This window comes from Nannobrachium achirus, assembly GCF_963921795.1.
Source record: "Nannobrachium achirus genome assembly, chromosome: 18".
Taxonomy (NCBI): Eukaryota; Metazoa; Chordata; class Actinopteri; order Myctophiformes; family Myctophidae; genus Nannobrachium; species Nannobrachium achirus.
The window spans coordinates 50,253,270-50,274,622 of NC_137825.1; the positions used below are offsets into that span (position 1 = coordinate 50,253,270).

Genomic DNA, 21,353 nt, shown 5'->3' on the forward strand with positions numbered 1-21,353 from the left:
TGCGAGGCGTTGTGAGCATGTACATCAGCTATTTTCACAATATTTATCTGTGGAACCGAGTCACATTAAATGTAATACCTACAATTCCAAGTGCTTGTCAGGGTGGGGGTCGCCAGTTCAAATATGTTTATATTGGGGGTCACGGCCTAAAAAGGTTTGAGAACCCCTGGTATAGAGCATTAACAAATTCATCCATCAGGGGCATTGACAACTCATTCTTATGACTTCCTATCTAGCCAAGCTTTATAAACTATATATTTTTTAAAGAGAAAACAATAAAATAATATAAGCGAATATTCGACTTTGGTGAACAACGTCGAATAGTGACTTTGATATTCGAATATTCGAATATTTGGTGAATGCCCTAGCGTGTGTGTGCGTGCGTGTGTGCGTGCGTGCGCGTTTGTGTGTGTGTGTAATCCCCTTCACTTCCAGCGTCCTCCGACCTTGCCTTTTCCATGAACCTTTTTGCTGTTAGGAGAAAATGGACAGAGAGGTGGGAGCTGGAGCAGAATGTATTAACAATCATATTCAATGTTTATCAATACACACGTGGCATCACGATATATGGAATGACGGTGGTTTTGCATTCACTTGCTTTTAATGTTTGTGGCCGTCTAAAAACGGAGATATAAATGTAGGACGATAGCATAAAACAAAAATAAACAGGACAACAACTCACAATTTTTGAGCGTGTTGAATTCTGTTCAGGAGGACGTTGATCTGAAATCATACATATAAAAAAAGGTTTTAAGTTGCAAAAAAAAACACAGCACAGTGACATCCTCAGCATTAATCCATCAACAGTAACTGTAACGCTAGATTAACACTGAGGATTTGACTGTATACTGCGTATAGAAACAGACATTTTGCAAAAATGTCTGGAGTCGTGAGCACTCACCTCATACTTCTGTCTCTTCATGTCCTCGGCCAGGTCAAACTTCTCAGACTCCAGCTGGTAGATCCATTCCCACATCTCCATGGCTCGCTCCCTTTAGGACACAATATTTTTGAAAACATATTTATATTTTTATTATCGCGAGAACAATGGCTTCCACTTCAACATTGCAACTTTTCAGGAATAGAAAGCCTGCATTTTCTAATTAGCTTGGTTTCCCCATCGATGATGTCACAAGACGGTGGGTTTCTGACCTGCCCACAGCCCTCCTCTGAGACACAGACACAGAAAATGTTGCTATTTTATCATGGACATTAGTGAGGACAATTTATATGAACATAGGTTGAAAAGTGGTGAAGTCGTTTGCTATACCAACAAAATGTGGAAAGCCTTACCGAAGGTCATAAAGGAGTGTGGATCACTAGCATCCTTTAAAATTGCCCTGAAAAATCACTTACAGGCAGCAGCCGTTCGCAACTGGTAAAAAACTAACCTAGCCTAACCCTACCCTCCCCTGCCCCTTCTTTGTATATACTGTTTGTTTAGACTTACTGTTTTTCTTTTTCTTTACATATCTACTGCATAGTACTGTGTTCTATTTGTCTGTCATTCAATGTTATATGAGATACTTCAATGGTTTCCAGTGGAAATAAGCTTAGTCTTTTCATGGATCTCCTTTTAGTAGACCTTGTACCAGTGAACTGTACCGTCATGAAACTGTACCTTTTCCTATGCAAACTTCTAATAAAGTCTTCAATCAATCAATCAATCAATCAATCGTCCTTTAAGTACAATTTCGAGGTATTTGTGCTTTACTTTCCAATTTCCAGTACTTTTACTTCTACTCCACCACATCTCAGAGGCAAATATTGTACTTTTACTCCACTACAATTATTTGAGCACTGGCCTACAGAGCAGAGAGACATCACGTGATTGGACACAAGGCTTGTCTATCATCTGAATATTGCCCTAGTAGCCCAATCACAGGCTACTGTGGCCACAATTTAACAGCTGATATACAAGCCCACAAAACGCATCGCTGCCTCGACACGTTGTTGGCTTGTAGATCTATGTTCGGTTCGCGCCGGATTTATGTCCCAGTCCGGCCCTGTTTCAATGGGGCTTTTAAGCCGTGACATCATTTTGTAGTCAGACCTCCAAGCAGATTTATTATCAATATCTGTCCCTCACTATTTCAACAGATCCGAGACAAAAATAACGACTAAAGTATAATTCTACCACTTTCCTTTCAACAACAAAGAGAAGAAAAATGTGTAAATAGTAAAAATAGTAAAAAGATTCACGGGCGCTGGGGCCTTTTGGCCCCAAAAGTTCTCCTCTGCCTACAAAATGATGTCAGACTTAACAGCCCCATATGGAATGAATTCTATAAAAAGCAACTTGCAGAGACCTGACAAATTGATTACAATAAATTCACCCCCATTGATTCCAGGACCCTGGGTCCCCATCCGGAATAAATACATTATATATGACTAGAAAAAAGCCCCCTGCGGGGGCCCGGCCCCTTTCCTATGCGAAAGTCCCCTGTACCCAGAGATGGATACAGTCCAGTGGGCAGCTAAGCAATACAAATTTAGGATAGCTCAACATTAAATATGCAGTTTTTTCCAAAATGCAAAATAGTGTAAATGGCAATCCATCCATCCATCCACATCCATCCATCCACATCCATCCATCCACATCCATCCATCCATCCACATCCATCCATCCACATCCATCCATCCATCCATCCACATCCATCCATATCCATCCATCCACATCCATCCATCCATCCATCCACATCCATCCACATCCATCCACATCCATCCATCCATCCATCCATCCATCCATCCATCCACATCCATCCATCCATCCACATCCATCCATCCATCCATCCATCCATCCATCCACATCCATCCATCCATCCATCCATCCATCCACATCCATCCATCCATCCATCCATCCATCCACATCCATCCATCCATCCACATCCATCCATCCATCCATCCATCCATCCATCCATCCATCCATCCACATCCATCCATCCATCCATCCATCCATCCATCCACATCCATCCATCCATCCACATCCATCCATCCACATCCATCCATCCACATCCATCCATCCATCCATCTATCCACATCCATCCATCCACATCCATCCACATCCATCCATCCATCCATCCACATCCATCCATCCATCCATATCCATCCATCCACATCCATCCATCCATCCATCCATCCATCCACATCCATCCATCCATCCATCCACATCCATCCATCCACATCCATTCATCTATTCATCCATCCATCCACATCCATCCATCCATCCACATCCATCCATCCATCCACATCCATCCATCCATCCACATCCATCCATCCACATGCATCCATCCATCCACATCCATCCATCCACATCCATCCATCCACATCCATCCATCCGTCCATCCACATCCATCCATCCATCCATCCATCCATCCATCCATCCATCCATCCATCCACATCCATCCATCCATCCACATCCATCCATCCACATCCATACACATCCATCCATCCATCCATCCACATCCATCCATCCATCCACATCCATCCATCCATCCATACTCTACTGTACCTTACTGTACTGTAATCTACTTTACCTTACTGTACTGTACTTTGCTGTACTGTACTGTACTTTACCTTACTGTACTTTACTGTACCCCCCTTCCCCCCTCTCTCTCTCTCTCTCTCTCTCTCTCTCTCTCTCTCTCTCTCTCTCTCTCTCTCTCTCTCTCTCTCTGTGTGTGCATCTGACCCCCCCCCCCCCCTTCCCTCTTGTAACCTGACACTCCGCTCCCAACTATGGATTGCGCAATATATGCCGCCTACAGGCCAAAATGTGGGAAAAAATTTTAAACATTTTGGGATTATGAGAAGTAGAGACACATCTGAAGGTGATAAAGTTGATGTTGGGCAAGGTACATGCGTTATTGATTTTTGTATTATGTTTTTTAGACAATTGAACAACTGCTGAACGTGGAGTTACAGATGGACAAACAAACACAATTTTTTGGTGCAATTGTGATTATGTAGTGGGATATAATATATACATATAGTCATAGATATGTTCTGCACTCTGGCATCTCCTTTTACAGTGGTCACCACCTCCTCCAAAAGCTACGGGAGGTAATGCTTCCCCGATGCCACAGAAAAAAAAGGAAAAAAATCTGCTGAGGCGCCAGTGAGGCTCACAAACAAGCCCACTTCCCCACACTGACAAATCCGCGGGACTAGGAACCCCTCCCAACACACAGGGGGGTAAAGAAGGACATCACACATACTGTAATATAACAAAAAACTACATTTTAAAGTTAAAGAGAATAAATTGCATCATAAAAAAAGAATCAACAAAGTACCTTTTGGACTAAGGTTGGTGCACAGGGTCAAATCTCTATGATTTATTCCCTGGGGAGCACGATTGTCCTCAGCAAGTTCCATGTCAATATGGGCGGTAGATTTTGAGATATCTTGTGCGCTAACGTAAAGAAAGTGCATAACAAATTCCATGGCATTCTAACAGATTTTTCCGTGAGGCCTGTCTCTAGCAAGGCTGCAAATATGGAAATTGGGTACTTATTCGAAAACAACCAAAACTGTGTGCGGTATGCTTTTGAAAATGTAGTCAACCGGCAAAAAATACAAACGACACCGGTATTCTCCTTTAACTATGTACAACCATAACGTTGCTATAACTGGTCCCTTCCTTTTTTCTCTTCACACAAAATCCTTTCTGGAAAAACACCAGATACTAATTTGAAACGCATCACAACGCTTATTTTCGATGAACGTTTGCCTATTGCATGGGTCTTCAACAGGGGGTCCGGGACCCCTAGGGGGTCCTCAGAGTTACTACAGGGGGTCCTCCAAATCTTTGAGTGATCCTTTTTTATATTAACCACTTGAACCCTAGTGTCTATATTCTGAGAAATGTAGCCAAAAATAGAAGATCTACAAGCTCACAACGCCTTGCAGCGCGAGGCGTTGTGAGCTTGTAGATCTTCTATTTTTGGCAAATAGCTTTGGTATATTGGGGAAAAAGAGCAGACTAAGTACGGAGTAAAAGGTCAAGTTTATTACGTAATGACGGCTCAAGTGGTTAAATATCTGAAAACACAAATTGACGTGAATCCAACATACACTGATAATTGTGCTGTCAAACAATGAAACTATATGGAATCTATGAACAGGTTGTGGGGGTCCCTGCTTCATCTCTCTCTCTCAACTAAGGGGTCCTTGGCCTGAAAACGTTGAAGACCCCTGGCCTATTGTGACATGCCCAGAATAGGGACGCTAGGGTTCATGTGGTTAGCTGTAATGGAGATCAGTCTACTGACAGCCTAGTGTAGGGTAGGGTGTAATAGGTTATTTACAGGTTTCCGGCACATCTGTCATACGGAAAAAGAGTTAACAGGGATCTGCAGGGGTGTCGCACCAAATTCTGGGCCCTGGGTACAAGGACTCACTGCGGGCCCCCCATGAATGGTCTTCATAGGGGGAGGGAGTGTACCCCATTTAGACTGGGAACACATTATTACGCATTGTTTTGTGCTTTAACTATTGAAAAATAGCAGATATACAAGCTCACAGCGCGGCTCCGAGTGCAGCGCTGCGAGCTTGTAGATCTGCTATTTTTGATAAATCTTGAAAATGTGTGTCTTTGAATATTTCAAATCCTTCTGATTGTTTCTATGTCAGTGGTTGCTCAAACCTTTTCATGTGAAGGACACCCAGAAGGGCCACAGACCCCGATCTCAAAATATTTAGTTCCAGGGACGCCCCCAGAAGCAAAATTTGAGTTACAAATATTTCGCTTAAAAATACATATAATCAAAGCACACATTTTCACGACTTTTCAAAAATAGCAGATCTACAAGCTCGCAGCGTGGCGTGAGCTTGTATATCTGCTATTTTTCAATAGCTAAAGTATAAAATAATTAAGGCCCCTCCACCTTGGGCCCTGGTAACTCAGTCCCACTTTCCCACCCCTTGTTATGATGCCCCTGGATCTGAGTCCTCTCTCTACTGACCTCAGGCCGTCCTCTCTCAGGTTGTCGAGGTTCAGTGGCTTGCGTCTCTCTCCCAGAGTCTTCTTCTTGATCTCTCTCCCCGTCTGCTTCTTCCCTTTCCTCTGCTCTACCTGCGGGTGAACAACGAGAAACCAGCAACGTCTCACGCAGGGGTGTCTCACCAAATTCTGGGCCCTGGGTACAAGGATTCACTGTGGGGGCCCCTGTGCTTTAACTATTGAAAAATAGCAGATATACAAGTTCACAGCGCGGCACCGAGTGCCGCGCTGCGAGCTTGTAGATCTGCTATTTTTGAAAAATCATGAAAATCTTTGAATAATTCAAATCCTTCTATGTTTTTTTTTTTTAAACCTATGTTTCGATGTCAGTGGAGCTCAAACCTTTTCATGTGAAGGACCCCCAAAATGGTATGTATTTGGCCACGGACCCCCATCTCAAAATATTTAGTTCCAGGGACCCCCCCCCTCCCCCCAGAAGCAAAATTTGAGTTACAAATGTTCGCTTAAAAAATACATATATTCAAAGATTTGCACACATTTTCCACGACTTTTCAAAAATAGCAGATCTACAAGCTCGCAGTGCGGCACTCGGTGCCGCGCTGTGAGCTTGTATATCTGCTATTTTTCAATAGTTAAAGTATAAAATAATCAGGGTTGTTAGGGTTACTTTTAAAAAGGAATCCCCTACAGTTACAAGTTACTTGCAAAGAAAATGTAGTCAGTAACGTAATCTGATTATCACAATTTAAAAAGTAACTACTAGTTACTTTCAGTTACTTTTGGATTACTTTTTAGCAAAATTCTCTTTAATTAAATAAAACAAGTTTTACCATTGATAACTAGACAATGATATTGAGCCTATGCAATTAGGAAAAGGACAACAGAAATGTACTTAAACAAAGTGGCAGTACTTTAAGATGATTTGACTTGATTATTTTATTGTTTGGTGTTATAACTATTTTATAAAATTGATGAGGGAAAGGGGAGAATGTAATCCAGCATGTAACCCCCATCATTCAGATCCGTTACTGTAATCCAGATTACACATTTCAAAATGTAACCAGAGACTTTACAAGTTACCTGTTTTTTGTAATCTGATTACGTAATCCCGTTACATGTAATCCGTTACTTAACAACCCTGAAAATAATGAAGGCCCCTCCACCACCTTGGGCCCTAGTAACACAGTCCCACTTTCCTACCCCTTGTTGTGACGCCCCTGGTCTCACACCAAACTGTGTCGAGGCTCAAACCAGCACGTAGATATGGGTCCTCACTGGGACCAGACTTTCACCTCTGTCTTGAAAACAGCATCCAATATGTTATAAATGACCCAATAGTCCTCAGTTAGACTTCTTTTGTCTCTAAAACCCTTCCAAAATATCTTATGACTATAAGACGCCTCAGGGCAACAAGCACCATGTCTTGGCCATCTGGCCAGTTATGTCGGGCCAGTTCCCCATATACGGATATGAAGTCCTATTAGATATGGGCTTAATATTGATGACATCAGGGATCTGCATATATGGGCATAGAGTGGTTCCCATGACATCACAACATACAATCCCTTTTATGCCCATACATGGAGATCCCTGTCTGAACCAGCCACACCACTGTGATGTCACCTGTTTATGCCCATATATGGAGATCCCTGCTCTGAGTATCTGACATCACTGTGATGTCACAGTGATGTGTCAGGGGAACCACAGGGTCAGGCGTTATCCCTGCTCTGAGTCTCTGACATCACTGTGATGTCACCTGTGAATAAACTGCAAGTGCTGCATTTTGCGGTCATTTCCTCCATTGTTCACAGCTGAGAAGCGCTCGAGACATGGCCATGAAAACCAACCAATCAAAACACCGCACTGCCGTACCACACCGTCAAACCACCGTCAAAATCTTCTGAGTAGGGTCGGTGAGTGCGTGCACTCAACACACCGGTGCGCCGCGCACTGGATTTCCGAACGACAACGCACCAAGTGCACCGAATAAACGAACGACAACATGGCACACCAGTTCGTTGAGTGCGCATTTCCGAACGCACCCATAATCTGCCTCAGGTGTTAAATCACTCCAACACTGCATAATATTCACATTGTGTGTCGGTGTAATCATGACATCATGACTATGTCATCACGCAATGACATCACAGCATTGTCAACACAACCAATGTCTTTAAAAGTAAATGTCCAATAAACTAAATGTCATTCAACAACTATTAAACTGTGCAGTGCTGCTACTGTGTGAAATGTTTCACTGGACGATAGATCTGAAAGGACGACGTAAAGAGCGCTTCCATGCTGCTGTGGTAGTCGGACACAAGCTGTACTCATTTGGAGGATACAACAACTACCTGAACAACAGGGATCAGATTGAAGTCCACATCTTCAACACAGTGTCTTTGCGTTGGAGGAAGTTGCCCCCAGTGAGAAACGGAAGTCCCATTGAAGTTCCCTCCGGGCGCTGGGGCCACACAGCTGTGCTGGTAGAAGAAATCGTCTACATCTGGGGAGGCGATCCTTACTGCAATGTGCTTTATGCCTTTGATGTTGACACCCACAGCTGGTTCAAACCCAATATGTCTGGGTCTATTCCAGAAGCAAGGATGCTCCACTCAGTCTGTGTCCTGGAGAAGGTCATGTATGTGTACGGAGGACGCATCCAGATGACTGGCTATACTAATGACATGAACAAGTTGGACACCACCATAATGCTCTGGTCTTTAATTAACACCAGAGGAACTCCACCACCTGCTTCAGAAGGTCATTCTGCCACATTCATAGGGACAAAGATGTTTGTAGTTGGGGGCCGGGGGCGCCCTGGGAACTCCTACAACAACACCACAGTGTTTGACACAGAGACCAACTGCTGGCTGAGCATGCCTTCTGGACACCTTCTCCCAAATCAACGTTCATATCATTCGGCCTTTGCCTACAATGGAGAGCTGTACGTATTTGGTGGCTGGAATGGGAACCAGTACTGCAATGATCTGTGGAAATTCAGTCCGGAGGCCTTTTCCTGGAAGCAGGTTGAGCCCAAGGGGAAAGACCCCTGTGGGATGGATGGGATGATCTGTTGCATGGTGGGAGATTGTATTATCATCCATGGAGGATACACAGAAAAATACCTCACTTCTGATGACCTGTACATCCTAGACTTAAATCCCAGCCTGAAGATGTTATGCAAGCTAGCTGTCACTCAGCACGGTCTGCAGCAGTCTGAACTCCCACATGACATCAGGTGGGAGCTGGCAGCCATGACTATGACTACCAACAGCAACCAAACAAAATGACCACACACGCACACGCACACGCACACACACACACACACACACACACACACACACACACACACACACACACACACACACACACACACACACACACACACTGTGAGCCCACTACATTAAATAAACAAACAAACAAACAACATGGTCTAAGCCAGTGGTTCTCAACCTTTTCAGGCCGCGACCCCCAAGATAATCATATTTGAACTGGGGAACCCCCCCACCCTGATGAGCACTTGGAATTGTAGGAGTTGGCATTACATTTAGTTTGACCCCATCTATTCCAAATATCAGATCTACATGCTCACAACGCCTCGCAAGATTTCTGCCTGTAATATTTGACAATTTGACCAATGTTTGACCAGAGGTACTAAATAGGTCTTTAAAGTCTTTAAATTGTCACTTTAGAAATGTGCAGATACCCCGTATACACTTTTACTGTATGTTGGTCTGTTTACTGTTGAGTGAGAAAACAATGTTAACATTTATCTAAACATCTGGGGACCTCCCAAAATACTTTGGTGACCCCCCCTGGGGGTCCCGACCCACAGGTTTAGAACCACTGGTCTAAGCTTAGGAATAAAAACAATGAGTGGTGCTATTTGGGAGTTAGTTTCGCCAATCGTACCGCTAGCCAATCACAGAGCGTTCCTCTAGGAAAAAAATACAGTTCCATGACGGTACAAATCACTGGTACACGGTCAACTAAAAGGAGATAGTAAGCTTTTCGGCTTATTTACACATGAACCACTTAAAGGGATATTACACTTTCAAAGTCATTTTATCGTCTAATCAGGCTTTTATGAACACCCTGAACAGTTTTTAATTTGCTTGATTCAATATTTAGATATTTGATGTAAATGTTACCAGGCCCGACACGCCCAGGCCCTCTCCACATACACACCCATTGTAACTTCAAACTCCATTTTAACCATGATAGATTCATTAAAAACACCCGTTGTTTTTTCTGTTGACTCATACTACCCTCCTAATACGTGAGCAGGCCGTGTTTTTTCGATAACTTTTTTCATTAATTTTTAATAATTATTTGGGGAAAAAAAAAATTAATACAAAAATGGATTATTAAAAATAAATGAAAAAAGTTATCGAAAAAACACGGCCTGCTCACGTATTAGGAGGGTAGTTTGAGTCACCAGAAAAAATAATGGTTGTTTTTAATGAATTTATCAGGGTTAAAATGGAGTTTGAAGTTACAATGGGTGTGTATGTGGAGAGGGCCTGGGCGTGTCGGGCCTGGTAACATTTACATCAAATATCTAAATATTGAATCAAGCAAATTAAAAACTGTTCAGGGTGTTCATAAAAGCCTGATTAGACGATAAAATGACTTTGAAAGTGTAATATCCCTTTAATCTATAACAAAAACAATTTTGATATTCTATTAGGCGACCAAGCGTGAAAAACATGTTCAATATTAGTGAAAGTATGTAGAAATTAAACTCTAGTCAAATGGCTATAGTCAAATGTCTTGGCCACCTCTGTATGAGTGTACGGCAACACTGACCTTAGCCAGGAAGCCTCCAAAGTGAGCGCCCATGTTTGACAGCACTTTCTTCTTCTTCGCGTCATCATCGGCTCTTTTCTTCGCCTCTTCATCCTCTTTCCTCTGTCGCTCCTCCTAAAGACAAATGCACAGCTTTCTTTAAATGATACAATATGTGCCACAGCACAGTGATATAGTCCTTTCCTTGGGAATTATTAATTGTTGTGACCATCAGGTCGCAGTTACTCTCAAGACCTCCACCTGCTGTCTGTCTGCAGTCAGTCAGTCAGTCAATCCGTCCGTCAGTCAGTCAGTCAGTCAGTCAGTCAGTCAGTCAGTCTGTCAGTCTGTCCGTCACGTCACACTTCTCCCCTACTCATATCTCCGCCACCGTTGCCCCGATCCATGCCAAACTTTGCACACACACTCCTTGGCTGCCAACCCACAACCTCCGCCCCCTCCACTCATTTCTCATATTGCCCTCTTCTAGGGCCACCATGAGGCCGATTCTTGCAAAACACATTTTTGGACACTGCTCCTACAGATGTTGCCCTAAAATCACGCAAAGCGGTGCACAGTATGTCTAGAGTCATGTCATCAACATGGATCTGTCCCATTTCCCATATCCCCTCCTGATTGCCTACCATTGCCTTCTAAAGTTTGTGTCCCGATTAGGGAGTCTTACTGGTAATAAAAGCTTTGGATAATGTGTGGGTTGAGCAACACACTCCATGTTCACTACCAACAGTTGAAGGTCCGCTTACAATAAGGTTTTGTACTAGGGCCCAAGATTGGGTTACCTCTCAAGTACAGATTATCTGATGCTACACAGATGAAAAGGAACTTTTCTTTGACGATGGCTAGCCAGATTGTCAGGTGACAGACCTGTAACATTTAACTTCAAATTCAGTTATTGTCCCCAACTCTTAATTCTGTTGTGCAGATGAATCTGATATCATCGCCATCTACATGTGACACGTATAATTTAGATACCGGTAAGCGTTTCATTGTATGCAACCATTCATTGTATTACCCCCAAAATAGGGTGTGTCATCATTAGAGGCAAACATTTTCTCTTTTCGCCCCCAAACAAGACTCCCTAATCGGGAGATAAGCGACCGCCACGTCCAAAAATGTGTTTTGCTAAAATCGGCCTAATGGTGGCGCTAGAAGAGGGCCATGTGAGAAATCAGGGCTGGAGGTTGTAGTGGACCTACAAGTTGTAGATCCACTATTTTAGCTATTTTAGAAATGGGGCTTAAGTGGGAATATTTTTTTTTTTTGCCACCCCCCTATTTCATTTCTTTCTGAAATTGCACCTCTGCCTACAGGCGTTCTTCAGAGGCACTGTGCCAAGCGCATCCTGACTGGATGCATCACCTGGCATGGGAGCATGTACTGCAACCAGGGGCGTCACACCAAATTCTGGGCCCTGGGTACAAGGGTTCGCTGCGGGCCCCTTCAAAAGTATTTTGAGCTTTAACTATTGAAAAATAGCAGATATACAAGCTCACAGCGCGGCACCGAGTGCCGCACTGCGAGCTTGTAGATCTGCTATTTTTGGAAAAGTCGTGAAAATGTGTTGTTGAATATTTCAAATCGTTTTTTGAAAAACCTATGTTTCTATGTCCGTGGTGCTCAAACCTTTTCATGTGAAGGACCCCCAAAATGATATGTATTTGGCCACGGACCCCCATCTCAAAATATCTAGTTCCAGGGACCCCCCCCAGAAGCAAAATTTGAGTTACAATTGTTCGCTTAAAAAATACATATATTCGAAGATTTGCACACATTTTCACGACTTTTCAAAAATAGCACATCTACAAGCTTGTAGCTAAAGTATAAAATAATGAAGGCCCCTCCACCTTGGGCCCTAGTAACTCAGTCCTACTTTTCCCCCCCTTGTGACGCCCCTGACTGCAACAACAAACCGCTGCAGAGGGTCACGCAGACGACTGAGTGGTGTAAAGTAACTACGTGGATTAACTTAAGTACTCTAACGCAATATTGAGGTATGTGTACTTTACTTGAGTCATTTCCACTACTTTTACTTCTACTCCGCTACATCTCGGATCCAAATATTGTACTCCACTACATTTATTTGAAAACTTTAGTTACTAGATTTTGGTCATTATTACCAAACCTACATTAGCAACTTCAGCCCTAGATACAAATTGCCGATCGACACATTGTGAGCTTGTAGATCTGCTATTTTCAAAATATTGTTAGACATTCGAAAACTTGAAATGGGATAATGAGTACTTTTCATTTTTATGACAATACTTTTGTACTTTTTAGTATTTCCATATTGCAGTATTGATACTTTTTCTCAAGTCAGAAATGTGAGTACTTTTTTCTAGCACTGCCATCCAGGACATCCAGTATACACCAGAGAATGTGTCTGTAAAGCCCATGGGATTATCAAAGACCCCAGACATCCCAACCATGGACCGTTTCAGCTGCCGGCTCCAGGACAGCTTTCCCACAAGGCATCCTAGGCTTATGAGCAATATACACACTATACACTAACGACCGGTCTGCCTGTTACCAGTGGCGACAGTTCAGCAAAACAGTCATCATGATGATGATTACTATCAGTGGATAGCAGGGGCGTCAATTGGGTATGGCAGGGGTATGCAGCTGCCATACCCTGGGTCCAGGGGGGAGAATAAAAGTTACTTTTAAATATAAATCCATGAATGTCTCTTTGTCTATCTGTGCTGGTTGTTATGTTGTTAAATTACATTAAAATAACTACAAATGCAACATTTTACAAAATGGTGACTTTAACAAGGTATTATAATAATTATATTCTCCACACTTGTATTCTCCCCATCTTCGACAAAATGGTATATTCCCAGGTTCCGCAGGTCAGCTGCACAGGTGCAATGCATTATTGTTAATTGTGGCATGTTTACTAACATGACAAGTTTAGCTGCACTTGAACAGCCGTTCCTAGGCTGAAGTGAACTGTAAGAAACCGTAAACGGGAAAAAGAAAATGTACTTCTTAAAATAAATGTATCATGCCTGTTACTATAAGGTATGGCAACATGACTGGTGTCTTGCACGTGTGCGAAGGCACGCGTGCAACACACCAGTCATGTTGCCATACCTTAGCTTTTTCTGAACTGACGCCACTGGTGGATAGTATTATTCTACCACAGGCACAAGTAAACAACTGACTGCCATGCTTGAAAAAATGTGCCTGCTGCTAATTAAAAATAATACAATGCACCTGTGCTAGTGTAAAAAACATCACAAGGATGCAGCTGGGACGTATCATCAGTGATGTAGCCTGGGGTCGACGGGTGTTTCGGGTCTCGCAACATCATACACCCTCGCCCAGGTGACCCAGCCGGGGTTGATCAAGTCCCGACTTACGTCCCAGTAGCTATCCACGATCAGTCCTATTAGGGAAAGACAGGGTCACTCAATGTGCAGCACCGGAACTACTCTGCCAGGATTGGGGAGCCATTCTGGCGCGTGGAAGAACTAGGCTCTATGGGTTGACTCCTGGCCGGGCTCCTCCTACGTCTTACCAGGTCCTCTCCTGCTCTCACCAGGTTCAGAACCTGTGCGTTGCACCAGACCCCAATCCAAACATTCCATTCAGCTGCTGCAGTTGAATGGCCCTCCTAAAGGCCTCACCGTGGATTTGTTGGGCTTCTTCCTCACGGAAGACACAGGCTGGGGCGCTAACCCAACCTGCTCCCGGGTGCCGTCTAAATTCCGGCCGTCAACCGAGTCTCCGGTGGTCACCAAACTATTCCTGGTTGTCACATAGTCTATTCCTATGAGCCACTATAAATAGAACTAATAGTGTAAAAAACATCACAAGGATGCAGCTGGGACGTATCATCAGTGATGTAGCCTGGGGTCGACGGGTGTTTCGGGTCTCGCAACATCATACACCCTCGCCCAGGTGACCCAGCCGGGGTTGATCAAGTCCCGACTTACGTCCCAGTAGCTATCCACGATCAGTCCTATTAGGGAAAGACAGGGTCACTCAATGTGCAGCACCGGAACTACTCTGCCAGGATTGGGGAGCCATTCTGGCGCGTGGAAGAACTAGGCTCTATGGGTTGACTCCTGGCCGGGCTCCTCCTACGTCTTACCAGGTCCTCTCCTGCTCTCACCAGGTTCAGAACCTGTGCGTTGCACCAGACCCCAATCCAAACATTCCATTCAGCTGCTGCAGTTGAATGGCCCTCCTAAAGGCCTCACCGTGGATTTGTTGGGCTTCTTCCTCACGGAAGACACAGGCTGGGGCGCTAACCCAACCTGCTCCCGGGTGCCGTCTAAATTCCGGCCGTCAACCGAGTCTCCGGTGGTCACCAAACTATTCCTGGTTGTCACATAGTCTATTCCTATGAGCCACTATAAATAGAACTAATAGTGTAAAAAACATCACAAGGATGCAGCTGGGACGTATCATCAGTGATGTAGCCTGGGGTCGACGGGTGTTTCGGGTCTCGCAACATCATACACCCTCGCCCAGGTGACCCAGCCGGGGTTGATCAAGTCCCGACTTACGTCCCAGTAGCTATCCACGATCAGTCCTATTAGGGAAAGACAGGGTCACTCAATGTGCAGCACCGGAACTACTCTGCCAGGATTGGGGAGCCATTCTGGCGCGTGGAAGAACTAGGCTCTATGGGTTGACTCCTGGCCGGGCTCCTCCTACGTCTTACCAGGTCCTCTCCTGCTCTCACCAGGTTCAGAACCTGTGCGTTGCACCAGACCCCAATCCAAACATTCCATTCAGCTGCTGCAGTTGAATGGCCCTCCTAAAGGCCTCACCGTGGATTTGTTGGGCTTCTTCCTCACGGAAGACACAGGCTGGGGCGCTAACCCAACCTGCTCCCGGGTGACCTACTGAACCGGGGAATAAACCATTTGTCAAGTTAGGGGTAGATACAAGTGTTGTGGAGAATATAATACCTTGTGAAATCAATCATTTTATTCTAATTTGCATTGTAGTTAGTTTAAAGTCATTTAATAACAGACTAATAAACGCAGATAGTCATAGGGACATTTGTGAATTTATTTTAGAAAGTACACCCTTTTTCCCCTGAAGCCAAGGTATGGCAGCCGCCATACCTTGCCATACCCAATTGATGCCTCTGCTGCCTGTTATGCACAATGCACTTAGAGGCAGCTGTGCACATGCAATTACACACTGGCAACAAAATATACACACACAAATCAGCACCATGCACATATTATTTAAAGCAATACTCTCTGTGACTTTCAAATTATTATTTTGTTGATATTAGAAATTGTCACTTAATGAATCAATTAAATTCATTATCCTTTTGACTGTGGATGATTTTAGCATGTTGTAATGTGGATATAATATGACATGCAATGCCACTAATGCTTTCCCCGCAAAGTTAATTACCGCAATTCTTGTCTGTCTGTGGCGTTCCTTTTCTGCCCGCACTCGCTGCTGTTCGGCCCTCTCGGCTCGGCGGTTTTCCTAAAATAGACAGCCCATGTGTTATTATTATCATCACACCAGTAGAACCTCACACCCCTGCATGTGGTACAGGCCCGTGCTTTTCAACCAGTGGTCCTGGGACCACCAGTGGTCCTCGAGGGGGTTCCAGGTGGTCCCCAGCTAAATGAGAGTTGGTAACCAACTGGGCCCTTGAAGATCTTTAACTCTTGAGAGTGCAAAATGAAACCAAAAGGACCCTTACAAGGTCCATTTGGTTTCATTTTACGCTCTCATTGTTAAACATCTGCATTACTTAATGTACAAGTAGTCTTCACAATTAGAGAATGCTGAAGATTTTTTTATATTTTCATCAACGTTTGTCATCTCTCCTATGGTACCAACATTGATAGAGAATGGAATCATAGGGGAAAAAATCTTATCCAACGACAGCAAAATATTCTAAAGGGCTGTCCATACTGTCTCCGACCACAAACCTTTCGTCTGAGAGTCCGACTTTCCGACCTCAAATTCGGTAATGCCTTTCAGAAGTTGCGAGTGACGTCATTTTGTAGCTGTACCAGACCTTTCCGACGAAAAGTTTGGTGGTCGGAGACAGTATATGGACAGCCCTTAGGTTATGGGTCTGAGAGGCTAAATGCCCATTCATACTCCACTTTTAGGTGAGTAGCTCACCTTGGTGTAGTTTTCTGACTTTAGAAAACTACACCAAGGTGAGCTATACTCACCAACATTACATCACTCCCCGCGGTGAGTATAGCAACTCACCGCTCACCCTGACACCTTTCTCTGCTTTTACTGACAGACATCAGCCCATTCACTCTCACCCTGGCCACAATAGCCGATGTAAACGGCATTGCTGAAGTGGCGGAAGTGCTGCGGTTAAGGAAACGCTGTGCAGGTCTGTTTACATCCGCCAGTGAAACAAAATAAATCGATTGTAACTCTTAACTCACTCTTATTATTAATAGATGTAACTTTGTCAGAATCCATGTTTTTGTTTGGATATTGTTTATTACGAGCACAACAAAAAGGTTGGGAGAAGTAGAACAGTGTACACCACACTGAAAAAACAATAACATCCGGTGAAATTCTCCAGACGGGAGTAGCACCGTTCTATGCCGTATCAGCCTTTGGTCGTAACCAGGCTTTTCTCTTTGCAGATGAGTAATCCTGGCTACGCGAAGCTAATTCACTCTCGCCTATCACCACGTTCACTGATTGGTCTAGATAGTAGTTGGGTGGGTGGTCCCCCTGGTTTTACAGGCACTGGTTTTGCCCATCTGAACCAGAGGGAGGCGGGGTCGATCCTAAGGTCATCACCTAAAAGTACGATGACCGCCACTTGATATCACCGTTAAATAATCACCCAAAAGGTGAGTTGCTACTCACCTAAAATTGAAGTATGAATGAGCCTTATGGTGGTCCGGCGCTCAAATGCTGAATAAATAATGGACCTTGGTTGAAAACCACTGGTCTATAGGCCAATGGTTCAGTGATCCGGGGACCCCCCAGTCCAGGCATGTGCACACATAGACATCAAAGGGGGCTTGAGCCCCTGCCCTTTTATCCGTCTATAAAAAGTGCCCTCTCCAGACCATAAATTCAGTTTTTACTATGGTGAAAGAAATTGATTATGCTTAGTTTAGTGTGGTATCACACACCGAAAATAGGCCGACCTCCAAGCTCACAACAAGCTGTATTTTCGATACAGTATTGACTATTTTCACCAAAAGGCCCTTTTTGAAATTTCAGCCCCTGCCTCTCTAACATTCTCTGCACGTCCCAGTCATACTCCAGGGCAGGGACGTGCTGGCCATTGGGAAAAGCGGGACAACTCTCGAACGGCCGGTTCATTCTCGGCCGGTCCAGGCCGGCCATTAGGGAAAAAAACTGTTTGCACAAAAGTAAAAATTAAACTGTTTGCACAAAAGTAGTGAAAACAGCAGATCTACGAGGTGTTGTGTGCTTGTAGATCGGCTGTTTTCACTAATTTAAATCATTTGTAAAATGAATGATAATGGTTTTATTAATGGTTATATTAAGTATGTTTTGCCAAAAGAGGGATCTAATGGTACTAGATATGCAGCCCGGCAAATAAAAGGTGAATTGAGTCCAGTGCATGACGGAGGATGATTTCACGATAAATTAAATCTCCACGATATATCGTGGAGATTTGAGTGTTTTTTATCATGATAAGCGATAATATTGCTTATCGTCGTTGGGTTAAGAGGGGGGAGGAAATGGTCGTACGATCCTATCTTTCAGTCCGATCAGCTCCTCTTCCTCCTTCTTCCTCTGGTCAAAGTGAACGTCTATCAGAGTCTGGAGCTCCAGGAGATCCTTCTCCATCCTCTTCCTGTGGATGTCCTGGGTGAGAACGGAGGAATGGAGGAGAACGGCTGTCAACAGTCATGTTACTCATGATACGCCAGTTGATTTTAAAAACTCAGTAGGAACGGGTTGAAACGTACGTCAAAATCGACCCTCTCCCCTTCAGGGATTTTGGGAGCACCGTGCTGGGTAACGGGTCTGCAAAGAAACATCATTTCATCACTGTCTGGCCAAAACCTCTTAACTCCATTTTTTAGGTTTTTGATTTTTTTTAGCATAAATCAGGGCTATTGAACACCATTTACATCTGAGTGTTGGTTGAAATAATATCGAACCAATGGAAAGCAGTAAAAAGTGCTTGGGACAAAACCTCCTAACTCGACACTTTCTGCCAAACCAGCTAACTCCACCCGATTGGCCCTATCTTTATTTCATAAATATGTGCTATTGAACACCCTTTACGTCTGTGTTTTGGTTAAAATAATATTGAACCAATGAAAAGTAGTAAAAAGCCCTTCGGTCAAAACATCCTAACTCCACTTGAGCTCATTTTCCCGAAAATGAACATTTTGGAGGTTTCGGCCCGACAGCAGCCAGAGATGTAAAGTTGTAAATAGCTCGATTCTATTCTCAATTCTGTATCAAAGTTGTCTTTATTTCCAGTGCTGCTAAGTAAAAAAACTACACATTTCTTACCGAAATGTATATATAGGGCTGAAGTGGTTAATGTACTGTATGTTTGTTAAATAATCAAAATCGTATAAAGTAACTAGTAACCAAAGTATAGTAATTACAATATTTGTCTCTAAGATCTAGTGGAGTAGAAGTAAAAGTACTGAAATTTGGAAATACTCAATACTAAAAATACCTCAGAATTGTACTTAAGTACAATACTTGAGCAAATGTACTTACGGTAGTTACTTTAGACCAGTGATACTGGTGCGCCGCGGTGAGAACCGGCACGTTAACACAAAATGGACGGATGCTTTCGCTTTCATTTTAATCTCATGCAAATTCAATGCCACTATGTTTAATTGGCCAGAGACAAGGGTCAGTTGTTAAGATTGACGCTATAAGGCGCCAATGAAAGACAGAAGTGATCAAGTATCATTAATGTTGTCATTTTATCAACTGGCCCCTGGCCCCCTGCCATTTTTCTAATGCGGCCCACAGGTTCAGCTATTTAGTATCGTGCTTTACACCTAGCCGCAAATTGCAACACTAGATTTTATTTTAATCGGATGAATCTAGGGTTTCAATACCTCCCATAGGCAGCCAATGCATTAAAACAGTTTTTGCTATCTGATTGTAATAAACAACTTCCAATTCACCTATATTGGGGCTGTATGGAAAGCGTGGAGTATCCTCTTTCTATCTGCAGTGTTTGTTTCATAAAAATCCACTGTAGACATGTTAGGAGCTACTTTCTATCAAGAAATTGGCTTCAGGTGATAATTTTTTCTAAGTGCTGGAGTTTGGAAGCGCTTGTGGGAAGTCACTCAGCGGTCCTGTGTACCAGCTGGTTCTAAATGACACATAATGCAGGAGGCAGCGGGACGCTGCGTTATAGAAGACGAGCGCTTCCGAAGTTCAACACTTAGAAAATAAACCATGTCTGCTTGGATTTCTTGACAGAAAGTAGCTCATAATATGTCTACGGTGGAGTTTTATGAAAGAAACTCTTTGCAGATAGAAAGAGGATACTCAGAGCTTTCCATAGAGCCCCAATATGTCAGTGGTTGAAGAGCACTTTGGGAACATTGTCTTCATTGTTGGGGTCAGGGGCGTCACAAGGGGTAGGAAAGTGGGACTGAGTTACTAGGGCCCAAGGTGGTGCTGTAAAAAATAAAAAGTTGGGAAAACTCAACATTTTAAGGCAACAAACTTCAGAAAACTTTTAAGTTTAGGTCAACTTAGAATTTTAAGTTAAGCAAAAATTATAAAAGCTGAGGCAACTTAAAATGTTAAGATAAACCAACTAAACCAATTTAAGCAAAACTTAAAGTTTTATGTTTGATTGTCTAACTTAAAAGTTTTCTGAAGTTTGTTGCCTTAACATTTTGAGTTTTCCCAACTTTTATTTTTTACAGTGCTAGGGGCCTTATTATACAGGGTCCAGGCACATACCACTTAGGCATTTGCCACATAGGCATGGATGCTTCGCAACCTTTGCAGCATGTCACTCCCCATCTCTCCCCCCATTTCCTGTCAGTCCACTGTCCTATCAATAAAGGCATAAAAGCCCCCCCCCCAAAAAACGAATCTTTAGAAAGCGACATAAGATAATATGATAACAACTTGTCATGACCATGGCTCTTTCCCTGTGTGTGTGCAACGATGGACAACAGGTTTGTAGTCACACAAAACTCAGAGAACAATTATTATGAGCCCAGGTGTGAATGCTTAAACCAACCAGCACCCACCACTCATCATCATATTTTTCATCATGTAAACTTTCATACATACTTGTATTTAGTAGGGCGCTCATCTTCGTCGTGCCAAGTTGGGAGTAAAGTTAGAAAGCACAACATTAAGGTTATTAATAAGGAACACATCAGACAGACATACTGTACTGTAGCAATAAATGGTACACTAGAATCATTTGTTTATTCTCAAATATTTACATCATGCAACTATTAGCGTATAGGAAGCCGAATTCCTGCATGTTTCCATGCTACAGATTACCTTAAGCACATTTTCTATGACCAATGAATGACTTTGAAATCTACACAGTTGAACATCATTCTCACCTTCATCTCCTTGCTCTTCATCTTCCTCTGCAGAAAGAGTGCGTTGACAAAGTAAACAA

At 43.3% G+C, this 21,353-nt stretch overlaps 1 protein-coding gene across 1 annotated transcript; it reads right to left on the reverse strand.

Annotated features, from left to right (window-relative positions):
- Positions 1 to 425: 425 nt before the first annotated feature.
- LOC308303628 (troponin T, slow skeletal muscle-like) lies at positions 426 to 18,735 on the reverse strand (the record flags this gene model as incomplete). Its single annotated transcript, XM_080748060.1, has 8 exons — positions 18,685 to 18,735; positions 18,464 to 18,580; positions 16,154 to 16,231; positions 10,768 to 10,885; positions 5,960 to 6,069; positions 902 to 988; positions 683 to 723; positions 426 to 471 (listed from the first exon to the last, which is right to left on the reverse strand). The coding sequence occupies exons 2-8, from the start codon at positions 18,560 to 18,562 to the stop codon at positions 426 to 428; spliced, it is 579 nt and encodes a 192-aa protein (XP_080604186.1). The 5' UTR covers positions 18,563 to 18,580; positions 18,685 to 18,735.
- Between the last annotated feature and the right edge of the window lie 2,618 nt (positions 18,736 to 21,353).